This window comes from Microcebus murinus, chromosome 3 (genome assembly GCF_040939455.1).
Source record: "Microcebus murinus isolate Inina chromosome 3, M.murinus_Inina_mat1.0, whole genome shotgun sequence".
Taxonomy (NCBI): Eukaryota; Metazoa; Chordata; class Mammalia; order Primates; family Cheirogaleidae; genus Microcebus; species Microcebus murinus.
In genome coordinates, this window is record NC_134106.1 from 922,040 (window position 1) to 936,307 (window position 14,268).

Here is a 14,268-nt window from a genome sequence, read left to right on the forward strand (position 1 = left end):
TCTCCAATGACAGGAATGTGAGTAATTCGTTTCATTTTGTTTATCTGTATTTTTCAAAATGTTCTGCCATGAACGTGGACAAGTTGCATAAAGAGTGTTCTCAAACATGTTCCGAAAGGGAAATAAACAGGATGGTGCAACCAGCGGGTGAAAGGGCGGCTTCATGACGCCTGAGCTCCAGCTCGTGGCGGGGCCGGCAGGTGGGCGCGTGTGCGCACGGGAGACCCCTCGCCTGCACGGGCAGACAGCGTGGAGCACAGGAGGGCCCTGGGGGAGGCCGTGGGCGCACATCCACAGACCCTGCAGACTCACGACAGCTTTGGAACCCTGCGAGTCCACGGGGAGCCAGGGGACCCTCTGGCCGCAGGCAGGGCGGGGACGCGGGCGGGCTCCAGGCGCAGCCGGGAGGAGCCCCGGGCACACGGGCAGCAGGGGACACACGACTGACATCCGAGGAGGGACGTGCAGACCGACAGCTGAGTCCTGGCCCCAGAAGCCGGCGATCCGACCTGAGGATTAAGTGTCCCCCTTTCCCGTCACTTCACCTGTCACTTCTGCTGTTACCCAGGGCAGGCATGTGTCAAACCCAAATCCGGCTCGTCCCCCGGAGAAAGGCCCTCAGTCTGGCAGCCGGCCCCCGAGAAACCTGGGGGGGCACGGGCCGCAACCACCGAGACCACGCACCCTCCCCGCCGACAGCCCTACGCGGCTCTCCGTCAAACACGGATAAACCACCTGGGCTCCCCAAGTAACGGCAAAATTCCTCTTGCTAGAAGCAGAGGAAGAGAGTTTTTGACTGTGTTCATCTGTGACGGCGTTCGCTACGGCCGCCTTCGTTGCTGAGCGGGGAGGCGGATGTCAGCACAAGCCGAGGAACGTAGACACGAAGGTAACGGCAAGGTCACGGGCACCAGGGGCCTCTCTGGAAAGCGCTGAGGCTCTGAGCTGCTCCCAGGACAGACGGCACGGAGGAAGGAAAATGCACCAGGGAGAGGAGGTGTCGGAGACAGCAGCGACTGGGCTGGGAAAATCCCCGGGGTCTCCTCGGACACTGAGGACACGCTCACGGTCCACCCCCACCCGCCCGTGCACGCAGCCGGACTCCACACCCAGCGCTGCACATCTGGGCCGGGACACGTCAGAACTGCTCGCCCACGCGGCATCACCTCCCAGCAGCTGACAGCAGCGAGTCTCCCGGGACGGCTCCAAGAGCCAGAACCTCAGGAGGGACAGAGCTGGGATCCCCGGGCCAGGGCAAACAGGCTCTCCGAGAGCCAGTGTGTGAGCAGCGCGGTCTGTGACCACCGCTGGGCTCTGCCTGCCCAGTCGCAGGCGGCCACAGAGTGGACACGTGGCACTGCCCAACGCAGCCACTCCGCACACAGGCGGCTCCACGCAGCTCGTATCCGCCAACCCCCGGCTCGGCGCTGGCCCCCAACAGCGAGCAGCCCGACCGCGAATCCCTGCGCTGGACTTTGTGTGCGTGAAGGCAGAACGTGCGTTGTTTTAGCCCAGTGGGATTTGTGGTTGCTCGTTCCAGCCACGGAGGACAGATCGCCCAGAGCACAGCCGCTTTCCAAATGGAAAACACCATCTGAACGGTCTCTTAGTTCCTAATGTTTCCTTTAAATCTGAACTTGGCAACGTGAACTCGGCTATTATTTTATTCTGTTATTTATTTTTACCACACCTTGAGCAGAAGAATCTGAAGAAGGAGGAGCGGTGGGTGTGCAGTGCGTCCCTTTGGAACAGGACGAGAAATGGGGCAACGCCTGCCGTCTGGCTCAACGAAAGAACTCGCAAACCGTACAAACCAAGTGTTCCAGTTACTGTATACCAGCCAACAAGGGACACGGTCCCTGTGAGATGGGAACAAGGGGTGAGCGAGCACTGCCCCACTTGCTGCCCAGGAGGGAAACTGAGGCTGGGCATCCAGGAGGTCAGGCAGCAAGGACCCACGGGACAGAGGGCTGGGACGAGCCGCCTAGGTGCTCCTGGGAGAGGGAGGAGGAAAACCTCGGGATCTGCAGGCTACTGAGTGTCCTGGGCACTGACCGGCCCAGGTGTGCAGGTCACTGCCCACGGCAGGGGCAGAACCACCAATGGGTTTGAGAAACCACACAGCACCTCGCTGGGCAGGATGCACCACACCTGCTCCCCCAGAGACAGAAACTCTCGAAATTCACCCGGCACTGGGTGCGGCACGTGGAAAGATCCGCCTCAGTTGCTGGAAACGGTCAATCTTAGGCTGAGCACTGCTCTGACGCTGCCTGAAACATCTTAAAAGCAATACCAGGAAGAAGCAAACTGTCTCCATGGAACTTAGCCGCACCCCAGAGCAAAGACCAAGGGTGATACAAGAACACAAAAAGGTCCCGGTGCTCAACAAGATAAATCCACAATGTCTGGAGTCTACCAAAAAATTATCAGGCACGAAAAGAAGCAGGAAAGGGCAGGGCACGGTGGCTCACGCCTGTGATCCCAGCACTTTAGGGGGCCAGGGTGGGAGGATCACTAGAGCAGCCTGGGCAACAGAACAACCAATACTTCATCTCCACAAAAAACAAACGAAAAAAAGAAATTAGCCGGGTGTGGTGGCACACACCTGTGGTCCCAGCTATCGGGAGGCTAAGGCTGGAGGATGCTTGAGTCCAGGAATGTGAGGTTGCAGTGAGCTGCGGTGATGCCACTGCGTTCCAGCCAGAGTAACAGGGTGAGACCCTGTCTAAAAAAACAAAAAAGAAGCAGGAAAACACAACCCGCATTGAGAAGACTAAACCATTCAACTAAAACCAACCCAGTACTAGCACAGAGAGGACAGAGTTAGTGGACAAAGACATAAACATGGTTATTAGAATTGCATTTATTCCGCAAGCTCAAAACGGTAAAGACATGGAAGAATGTTTTTAAAAGACCCAAATCTTCTGGAAGTGAAAACTACAATTTCTGTGTTGAAAACTATATAGGGGACAGGGGCTGCATTCACAGGAGGGTGGAAGTCGCAGAGAAGGGTGGGGAGGAGCAAGGATCGGTCCTCACACCTTTGTCCCAGCCCCGACCCTGGACCAGCCTGAGGTCCCGACAGGAGGCAGCGCAAGGCGGCGCGTGACCAGGGTGGATAGACGTTCAGCCTGTCTGCGCAGCGACAGGCTCACGTGCTGTCAGCTGACATGCGAGACTCACTGGGAGTTTGGTTTGGAGGATTTCGAGTAGGGTACACCCCGCACCGAGCGGGGACCTGGGCATGCGGCTCTGGAAATCTGCAAGATCCGGGAGGAAACATCCAAAGGGGCCGAGTGACGTCCAAGGACAAGATGTGTACTTATGCTGGGGGAGGAGGGCTTCCTCACGCAGCCCAGAGGCATGTGTACCATAGCGTGACACGGAGAGCGTGGAGCTCACGGCCTCCTGGGACTCGCCCAACGAGAAGGAGGAAGAGTCCTGAGTGCCCAGCTGGGTGGAGGTGACTCCCATCAGCAGAGCGGAGGACGGGAGAGTCCTGGTCTTGCGTGTCTGTGTGGAGCAAAGAATGAGGAAGCCCCTCCTGGGCACGTAGAGTGGCAGGGCCCCTCCATCAAAGAAGGCTTTTCCCTGTAGGAAACGTGGCACAGACATCCCAGCCAGACTGCGCCCTCTGCCACCGGGTCACTGACACCAGAGCACAGGAGCACCGAAGGGAGGGTGCCTTCCACAAAGCTGCAATCATAGCAGCTCCCAGAGTTCCTAATGCACAGAAGTCCTTCGAGCACAGCCTGGTTGGAAGTACTCCAGGAGATCTCTCCCTCCCCAGACACCTCAGAGCCCACCCTGAAGAGAGGCCACAGAGATGCCCACCAGGAAGAGACATCTTAAAAAGGAAGTCGACTCATTACTCAAAGAAGAGTCCACACGGAGGAACATCCACATATAAGGAATGTGGGATGGATGTCTGGCACCTGTCTATACTAAGGAAGCGCTAGACGTTCCCACCAGGAAAAGCAACACAAGTGCAGTGACTGTGCAAAGCCGTTGTCCACAAATCCACACTTGCTCATCACACAGACTCATGCAGGAGAAAGGCCTTGTGAGTGCAGCGACTGTGGGAAAACCTTCAATCACAGCTGTGCCCTCATCCAACACCACCAGAGTTCGTGCCAGAGTGAGGCCGCATGAGTGCATTGGACGTGGGAAAACCTACAGCAGAATCTCCTGCCTCACTGGCCACCAGAATTTCACACTGGAGAAAGGCCTCACGAGTGCAGCCAGTGTGGGAAAGCCATCACAGAAGGGCCTTACCTGCAGGAAAGCCATTGTGGAAGGGCCTCACTTGTTCGCCGCCATAAGTTTCACCAGATAGAAGAAAGGCCTCCTTCAGTTCAGCACACGTCAAACAGCCTTTTTAGCTGCATCTCTAAGCTTGTTCAGCACTGGAAATCTCACAGCACAGAAAGGCCTTAGAAGTACAGGGAATATGTAAAAGCCTTCAGAAGGAGCGCTTGCTTCACTCTCCATCCGAGTGTCTGTATTAGAGAAAGGCCTAATCAGGGCACTGAATGTGAGACGCTTTCAAATGTGGCTCCCACCTAGTCCAGCAGCAGCAGGTCACAACCCAAGAAGGACTCATCCACGTGGTGGATGTGGGAAAGCCTCCCCTCAGGAGCTGTAGACCTTGCTGCGTGACAGGATTCACACTGGAGAAAAGCCCACAAGTGTAACTAGCGTGGGAGAGGAGTCTTGCTGTTGCAAGGACCCATAAATGTGCGGGCTGAGGGAAAGCCTTCAGTAAACCTCCACCCACTGTGGCACGAGAGGATGTGGGAAAGCCTGCAGCCATGGCTGTTACCCCGTTCAACATGGAAGGGCTCACTCCAGAGGGCAGAGCCAGCATAGCAGCACCGGTGAGGGAGCCGTCGGCCAGAAGTCGCACCACGTGCATCTCATGACTCCAGGGTACCTGGGAAGCTTCTCTGAGCCATGCTGCACATCTGCCCTCCCAGGGCTCTGGCCCTGTCTGAGGTAGAACCCATCTCACTTGTGCCAGCTGGCAGGTCCTACAGTGTGCATGGCCCTATGTTCTCTCCTACTCCCTGCAGGGAACCAGACTATCTTGACTTCACCATGCAACATGCCTTCCTCACTAAGCCTCATCACTTCTAGCTCCTAATTTAAAGAGATGTGTGGCTCCTCGTCTCACCTGAACACTTAAAGGTCATTGTAGGGTTATCGACTGGCCTAACTTCAATATCACTGTGTCTCAGGGAATAGGGAGGCCTGAGGGGAGGGAGAGAGATGGGGGAGGGGTCAGTGGAGCAGTTAGGTCACACACAACAGGTATCGATCAAGTTTGCCGTCTTACACTTCGGAGCAGTGTGTGGGCCCCAAGACAATTACAGTGGTAACATCAAAGATCACTATTCATAGATCAACATAACACATACAATATAATAATGAAAAAGTCTGAAATATTGCAAGAATTACCAAAATGTGACAGTCACAAAGTGAGCACTTGCTGTTGGAAAAATGATACCAGTAGACTTGCCTGACACAGGGTTGCCACAAATCTTCCATTTGTAAAGCACACAGTATCTGTGAAGTGTGATAAAGTGAAGCACAATAAAATGAGGGGTGCCTATATGCTACAGTGATGTCCTTATACTGTATCTATAGCAGCATAATTTGAGATAAGTTGTGATAAAATGTAGAGGTCTAGTATAAATCCTAAACAACCTACTGAAATAACAACAAAAAAAGGTTTACAGCTAGTAGCCAACAAAAAAATAAATTAAATAATTTTTAAAAATATATTTAACTCACAAGACAGAAACATACGAAAAAGAAACAGAACAGATATGACAAATAGCAAGATGAGAGATTTAAACCCAACCATACCAATTATCACACTAAATGTGAACAGTCTAAATATCCCAATTAAAAGGCAGAGGCTGTAAAATTGGATAAAGGGCAAAAACCACCTAGAAGCTGTCTACAAGAAATGTACTTTGAATATAAAGACACAAATAAGTTAAAAATAAGGATGGAAAAAATATAGTGTGCTAATACTTTCAAAGAAAGGTGGATTGGCAATATTAATATTAGACAAAGTAGATTGCAGAGCAAAGTCTATTAACAAGAATAAAGAAAAACATTCTGTAATGATATAAGAGTAAATCCATCAATAGGATATAAAAAATCCTTAACATTTAGTCTCCTAATAACACAACTCCAACATACACAAAGCAAAATCTGATAAAACTTCAAGAATAGGCAAATTCACAATTTTAATCAGAGATTTCAATACTTTTCTCTCAATAATTAGCAGAACAAGTAGACAGAAAATCGGTTAAGATATGGAAGATAAGGACGCTATCAACCAATATGACCTAACTGACATCATAGAATGCCCCACCCAACAGCAGCAGAACACACATTCCTTTCTGGTGCACAAGGAACATTTCCTAATTAAGACACATTCTCTGCCACAAAACAAGCCTCAATAAATTTAAAAGGATCTAAGTCACACAATGTGTGACTCTCTTTCTATAATGGGATTAAATGAGAAAGAAATAGCAGAAAGATGTTTAGGAAAATCCCTAAATATTCAGAAACCAAACAGCATGATACCAAATAACATGTGGGTCAGCAAATAAGAGGGAAATTAAAAAGGATTTTAAGCAGAATGAAAATAAGAACAAATATCTATTAGAAAAGAATAAATATCTCAACGCAATGGCCTCAACTTCCGTCTTAATAAACTAGAAAAGCAAAATAAACCCAAAGTAGAAGAAAGGAAATAGCAGAAATCAGGGAGATAACAAAAGAGGAAAATCAATGAATCCAAAAGTTGGGTTTTTGCAAAGATCAATAAAACTGACAAACATTTAGCCAGACTAATTAGGAGCAAAAAGAGAGAAGACACAAATTTCTAATGTCAGCACAAGAGCAGTGCTGTCACTACAGGTTCTTCAGATGATAAGGAAAACTTTACGATGAAAAATTTAACAACTTACGTCAAATGGACGAGTGCCTTAGAAAACACAGTTTACCGAAGTTCACAGAAGAAGAAATCGCTACCCTGCTAGGCTTTCATTTACGGAAGAAATTGAAATTGTAGTTTAAAACCTTCCCACAATGGCAACTCTCAAACCAGGTGGCCTCGCTGGGAAATGCCACCAAACATTTACGGAAGAAATAAAAGAAATTCTACCCACACTCTTGCAAAAAATCAAAGAGAAGGAACTGCTTCTCAACTCACTCTGTAAGTAGCATTTACTCTGATATGCCAAGATCAGACAAAGATAATCCTAGAGGGGAAAGCTGAAGACCAGGGTCGTCCAGAAGGGCTGTGCAGGGGAGGGGTTACTCGGGAAGGAGAAAACTGAGGGTTCAAGCTCATGCTCCCCACCTGGACTTTGGGGACAGTCTCATAGGAGCAGACCTGTCACAGCTCACCAAGCCAAGGGTGCCTGAAATACTCGCACCTCTTCAAATGTCGACTATGTCTGATAAGGCTAGGTTTTTTTCTTAAGTGACAATTCATCTGGACAGAGGTTAAGTAAGGGAGTATCAGTCACTGGTTAAGCTTCTACTCAAGCCTGACTACAGAACAAAGGAGGGATCACCCTGCAGGCTCCTTGGAATCCTCTGAGCTCTGGGGGGAGCCCGGGAGACTGGCCTTCCTGTAAACACCCCGCCCCTGAGCTGCTCAGGTGGGCAGGCCCCCTAGATAGGGACAGGCCTGACTTCATCAAGATGACATCCAGCCTGCACCAGGTCCAAAACACCACCCTCAGAGGAGGTCGGGAGAAAAGCTGGCCAGAGCCACAGGGAGGGCCCTGGGACCCAGAGTCCGAGCGACCAGATCCCGCCAGGCCAGGCTCCTCCTGGGTGTTTCCCAGCCTGAGCATCAGGAGAGCCAGGAGTGGGGGAGAAAGACAACAGGCTCCAGAACAGAGAAACTAATTAACAAGCACCAGCTGCAGGGATCGCGGCCAGGAGGTGAGGAATGCCAGGCTTAACCATGCAACAACCCGCACTTTGTTACTTTCTTGCCAGTTTCAACTTCAGTCACATGAGTAACATTCTGTTGAGAAATCGCTCAGGCTTTACCTATTTTGTTTTTGGGCTTTGCGGATCTGAAGGGAAATCAAGTGACTAGGTGAAAAATACGCCTATTTTTCAAAATAACCTCGAGACAAAGAAAACATAAATCACTGGAATTATCAAGTTAGAGATAATTATCAAGTTTAAGTCATCAATGATATTATTTTAAGCACCAGAAAAAGCATCTCACTGACGTATCTATGCTGAGTTGTGTGCAGGTGGCTTGTAGCACACAGGGTTTATGTGTGCACAAGTGGCATGTAGCATGCAGGCTTTGTATGTGCACAGGCCTGTGTAGCATGCAGGCTTTGTGTGTGTGCAGGTGGCGTGTAGCATGCAGGGTTTGTGTGTGTGCAGGTGGCATGTAGCATGCAGGGTTTGTGTGTGCAGGTGGCATGTAGCATGCAGAGTTTGTGTGTGCACAGGTGGTATGCAGCACACATGGTCTGTGTGCAGGTGGTGTGTAGCATGCAGGGTTTGTGTGTGTGCAGGTGGCATGTAACATGCACAGTTTGTGTGTGTGCAGGTGGTGTGTAGCATGCAGGGTTTGTGTGTGCACAGGTGGTATATAGCATGCAGAGTTTGTGTATGCAGGTGGCATGGAGCATGCAGGGTTTGTTTGTGCACAGGTGGCATGTAGCATGCAGGGTTTGTTTGTGCACAGGTGGCGTGTAGCACACAGGGTCTGTGTGCAGGTGGCGTGTAGCATGCACGGTTTGTGTGTGCGCAGGTGGCATGTAGCATGCAGTGTTTGTGCGCAGGTGGTGTGTAGCATGCACGGTTTGTTTGTGCACAGGTGGCATGTAGCATGCAGGGTTTATGTGTGCACAGGTAGCGTGTAGCACACAGGGTCTGTGTGCAGGTGGCGTGTAGCATACACGGTTTGTGTGTGCGCAGGTGGCATGTAGCATGCAGGGTTTGTGTGTGCACAGGTGGTGTGTAGCACACGGGGGTCTTGTGTGCAGGTGGCATGTAGCATGCAGGGTTTGTGTGTGTGCAGGTGGTATGTGGCACGCAGGGTCTGACCACTTAGCAGTCCAGTCTATACCCTAGGGAGCTGCTGGCCCTCAGGGCAGTCACTGACACAGAGGGCGTCCCAGCAGCCGCAGGTCTGCCAAAGGGGCAGAGGCCTGGCTTCCCTGTCCCATCCTGGGGCTGAGAGTGCCCCACAGGGCAGGGTCAGGAGAGAGGGCATCCCAGGAGCCGGGAGCCTGCAGAGGCAGCGTGGAGAGTGCGCAGGGCCCAGCCCAGCCGCCCTCCCACCCCATGCAGCAGTTTCCGCCTCACAGCACGTGTGAGGAGGGCTCTCCTCTCCAAGGGACCAATTTCACAAGGGAAATCGGTGGGAAAATCAGATTCCCCTTAAAGCCAGTTCTGGGGAAGCTCCAAGCAAGATGACAGACTTGGGGTAACCGCGACTCTCGAGGGGACAGAGCGAGTGAGTTAAATGCCCAGAGGCTCACTTCTCCACCTGGGCCCTCATCCCCAGGGGCCTGTGGGGGGCACAGGCAGGTGGGGACTCAGGAAGTGGCAACAGGGGGAACTGCCACCTGCGTGGGCACAGGCTGGACGCTGGGCTGGGTCCACTCTGCCCCAGTCCTCCAGGGTGCAGGGTCCCGAGCGCTCCTGGGCCGCCAGTCCCACGCAGCCCCGCGTGCACCTGCACAGGTGAACCTGTCACTCTGCTGGAAGCCCCTCCCTCCCCAGGGCCCCCCTGGGCTGAGAATTCCATGTAGTCCAGACCAGCATTACAGCAGAGGCCCCGGCACCCAGCAGGCGGTAAGAAAACTGAGGAATGTGGGAAGGGCCTTCCTGCAAACCAACCCTGTGGCAGGGAGAAGGCCTGGTGCTGCCCGCCTGGGTCCTGCCCCGGGGTGTCCCTGCAAAGCCCTCCCTGGGCCTGCCCAGAGCTCGCACCCTGAGAGCCCTCCAAGCCAGGGTTTCCTCGGCGGCGCGTGGCCTGGCGGCACCTGGACTGTGCAGTGGGTGCTGCAGTGACCTCAACCGTGGAGGCTGCAGAGAACAGAAAGGGTTGGGAGCAGGAGGCAGAGGTCACACAGGCCAGCCGCCAGCTGGCATTCCAGCACTGCCAACCAGGAAGGCTTCAAATCCCCTCCCCAAGAAGGCGGGGTTGAGAGAGGGAAGGAGGGGGTGCATGGAGAGGCAGGCTTTATCTTTATCACTAATACTGGCTTGAACTGTCCTGTGACAAACTTCTACTGCGGGGTGGCTGCAGTGTAATACCGCATTAAAAACTGAAGCATTTTGGCCGGGCACAGCGGCTCACCCCTGTAATCCTAGCACCCTGGGAGACCAAGGCAGGAGGATGGCTCAAGGTCAGGAGTTCTAAACCAACCAGCCTGAGCAAGAGCGAGACACCCACCCACCCCACCCCCCACCCCCGTCTCCACTAAAAAAAAATAGAAAGAAATTAATTGGCCAACTAAAAATATATAGAAAAAATTAGCCGGGCATGGTGGCGCATGCCTGGAGTCCCAGCTACTAAGGAGGCTGAGGCAGGAGGATCGCTTGAGCCCAGGAGATTGAGGTTGCTGTGAGCTAGGCTGACGCCAGGGCACTCTAGCCTGGAAAACAGAGTGAGACTCTGTCTCAAATAAAAAGCAACTGTAGAATTTTTACAAAACCTTCCATGCTGGACTGAGTAACATCCACTGGAAGAATCCCGCTGGCAGTTCACCTGCAAAACCAGAGCCCCAGACCTGGATGCCCAGACCTGGATGCCCCAGAGCATACCCCTGAGCACCCTGGGGTCAGTCCAAGCCTAGAACACAGGGTGCTCGCAGACCATCCCTTTCTGAAGTCCCAAATGACAAATGCCACTGCCCAACAGAGACCCAGCTCAACATGCTCCTGCGGCCCCAGGGCTGGGGCAGCATGTTAAGTTTTCCGGTGACTCTGCTGGGACTGAATGTCTTCAGGAGGCCGGTGTGGGGACGAGGGCTTGAAAGCAAAGGGGCGGTGGAGGGCCTGACTTTGGGGCCAGGTTCTTTATTCTCCCATCTTTCTGTTCCCAATTTGCACCAAGCAATGTTTCACAACAGAAAATAATAGCACATAACGTGAGAGCAGAGACCCCCGGGAGAAAGGTGAGGGAACATCAAATGTTCCTGCACGCGTGGGACTGGGCGTGACTGTGCCTTACCCATCCCATCAGCTGCACCCTGGACCCCACCAGACCCGGCCCCCAGACCACCCAACAGGCAGCCCCCACAGGAGGGTGGGGGGAGGGTCTGCCTCCAGTCCCACCCCCAGGTGCATCCCAGGGGGCTGCTTCCTCTGCATTTCCCCAAACCTGTGGTTCCCTCAGTCGTTGCCCACCATGCTGTGGTCCACACCGCTACACACACATGTCTTCCCAGGCGACAACTCAGGTGCCAAATGTCCACTGGAAGGTGTCAATCCAAGACTGACTCTGGCGGCCGGCTGGACCCTCTTCCCTCCCGTCCCCAGCCAGAGCAAGAGCGAGCTCACTCCTCTCCCACAGCCTTTGTTTCACAAACACCCAGGAAAGTGTAAAGGGCGTAAATTCCTGCAAACTGCTTTCAGGAAACCTGCAGGTGCTGGCTCCGGAGTTGCCGGTTTCTGGGGAGTGCCAGACCACGCACAGCGGGGGGGGGGGCCACTTCTGTTCCACAAAACACTCCACAACACTCCTTACTTTCAAAAAGCAATTAATATTTGGGGCAAAGCATAGTACAAGCATTAGACTTTGACCAGATGTAAATAAAGGCTTCGGGGGTCCAACTTTTTTCCACTGACTCAAAAAAATACTGCAAAATTAAAGTATCTGTATCTAAAGAATTCCTCCCCCCTACCCAGCCCCATTATAAAAGCCTGCTTTTGGCAAGATGCGCTCAGACGCAGGCCTGGCCAAACCCTCACATCCACCAGCTGAGGAGCCCCACCCCCACCCCCACCCCCACCCCCAATCCCTCCCAGGTCCCTGCGCGAAGTCCGGAGGAGCCCCTGGTCCGAGAGCTTGGCCTAGGAGGTAACACACCGACCGCCCACTTCCTGAATAGTTCCCTCAAATCTTTACAACTTTTGCAGACGCTCTGGCGGTGCCAGAAAGTCCTCTGGCTCAGCGAAGGAAAGTGAAAACTATTTTTGGCACGCGGGAGGGCGGCTGCAGGACGCTGGGCTGTAGTCGGCGCCTGAAGCCCAGCCCGAGATTGCAGAGCCCGAAAGTTTTTCATTCAAGTTCGCACCAGAACTCGGGTCCGCGAATCCATCCCAGCGCGGCGCGGGGTGGGTACGGCATAGCGACGCACAGGCCAAGTGCGAGGGACTCCGCTCCTCCGCGCCCGGCCGCTCGGGTTAGAAACGAAAGGAAAGAGGCGCCCGGAGCACAAACCGGTGCTGGCTCGGCCCGTGCACATCCAGCAGCCCCACACCCTGTGACCCGCAGGACGGCCCCTCCCGGGAACCCCGCCAGGCGCGCTCCGAGCGCAGGGAAAGCCCCAGGGAACCCCGGCCCCTCCCGCACCCCCCCCCCCGGGACCGCAGGCACTCGGCGCCCGGGGCAGATGCGGGGCCCCTGCGGCCGCGGGTACCCGAGATCCTCGAGGGAGGCTCCCCAAGGCAGGGGGCGCGGGGTGGACTCAGCGCTGCGGAGGAGGGAAAGGGGAGCGCGCTGGGGCTGGAGGCCCGAGGAGGAGGAGGAAGGGGCAGGAAGAGCGGGGGAGGGGGATCGAACAGAACTTGGAGCGGCCGTGGGCGGGGGTGCAGCGCTGGGGGAGGTAGGGGGCTGGGGAAGGAGAGGCGCCGAGGCAGGGAGGAGAGTCCAGAGGGAAAAGGGGCCGAGCAGGGAGAGGAGCGGGGCTTTCCCGGGCGGCTCTCGGCGGGGATTCCTAGCTCCGAACAAAGGCGGCTCCCCGGGCCGCGCGATCAGGCCCGCCCCCCGCGTCCGGGCCAAGGCGGACAAAGGCCCAGCGGGCCCCACGCCCGCCCGACGCCGTGATCCCCCCACGCCCCGAGCCGGGACCCCTCTGCGCCCCAGCCCCAGCCCCCACGCGCTGCCTGTGGCCCCGGAATCCCCTGGGCCCAGGAGCTCCGTGGACCCCGGGCCCACAGGTCCTGGTCCCCGCTGCGCCCCGGGTCGGCACCCCGCGTCCCGCGCCCCTGCACTCACAGGATGGAGGTCTGCGGCGACACGGCGGGCACGGTCTCCAGCAGCAGATGCATGCAGCGCACCGTGGTGCGGAAGCACAGGCAGCGGCTCGGACAGCCCGCGCCCGGCTTCGGGGCGACCGCGGTCAGCGCCCCCCAGCCGAAGCACAGCATGAACGCCAGCAGGCAGCGGCGCGCGGGGCTCGCGGGGCGCGCGGCCATGGCCGACGGCGCGGACGGACCTCGGGCGCTCGGACTGACGCGGCCGGCTCGGACTGCGCCCGCCTGGCCGCGGCCCACGTCCCAGCTGTGCGCAGGGGGCGGGGGGCGCCAGCTGTGCACATGCGCGTGGCTCCTCCCTTCCCCCCTCCGAATCCCCGAGGGCGGGGCGGGGCGAGCACCGGGGGCCGCGGCGTCCGGCTGCGCCCCTATCCCCGGCGCGGCCCAGGCCGGAGACCGCGTGGTGAGGGCGGTGAGGGCTCCAGGGCGCTCGGACCTCTCGGCGGGGCCGCCCGGGGTGCGGAGGAGAGCGTTGGGGCGCGGGTTGAATCCCAGATTCTGCACGCGGGACCTGGGGGGAGGGGTGATTCGAGTAACTCCACCTCTCTTACCCGCAGTTTTACGCGCGTGCAGTAGGGCTGTCTTCTTGGCGCTTTGCTGTTTTGTAACACTTTGGAGTCTTACCGGTCCGGCGCGGCTTACCGCGTGCTCGCTGCCGGTCTGTCTCCCTCCGCCTCTCCCCAGACCCGCCGCGTGTGAAATCCCTTAACTCTGGCACCAGCCCCTCACTCCCGTGGAGGGAACGGGGCGCTGCGCGGGCTTAGAAGGGACACTGGGCTCTGGGCGTGACCCACCTGCTCTCTGCCCACCGCGTGCTCGGGCACTTTGGGGAGAGTAAGATCATCTGTGCTGGTTCCTCCCCGCCTCGATGCGCGCCCCGGGTGCTTGGCCAGGCTGTGGTGCTCTTCCTGGTGGGAACCCGACTGCGGACCCACCCAAGTCGGGGTGTGTAGAGACTAACGAAGAGTTGGAAAGGATTAGAAATACGCGGACTTAATG

At 55.5% G+C, this 14,268-nt stretch overlaps 1 protein-coding gene across 2 annotated transcripts in view; it reads right to left on the minus strand.

The window, feature by feature from the left end:
- The window catches only part of PXDN (peroxidasin), a 92,151-nt gene extending 78,632 nt beyond the window's left edge, over positions 1–13,519 (minus strand). Inside the window, exon 1 of one of the 2 annotated variants that reach the window (XM_076000512.1) lies at positions 13,232–13,519. In XM_076000512.1, the coding sequence (XP_075856627.1) occupies positions 13,232–13,431 (200 nt within the window). In that variant the 5' untranslated portion in view covers positions 13,432–13,519. The remainder of the gene's footprint in view (positions 1–13,231) is intronic. The other variant, XM_076000511.1, reaches the window with a different exon arrangement.
- Positions 13,520–14,268: the final 749 nt, after the last annotated feature.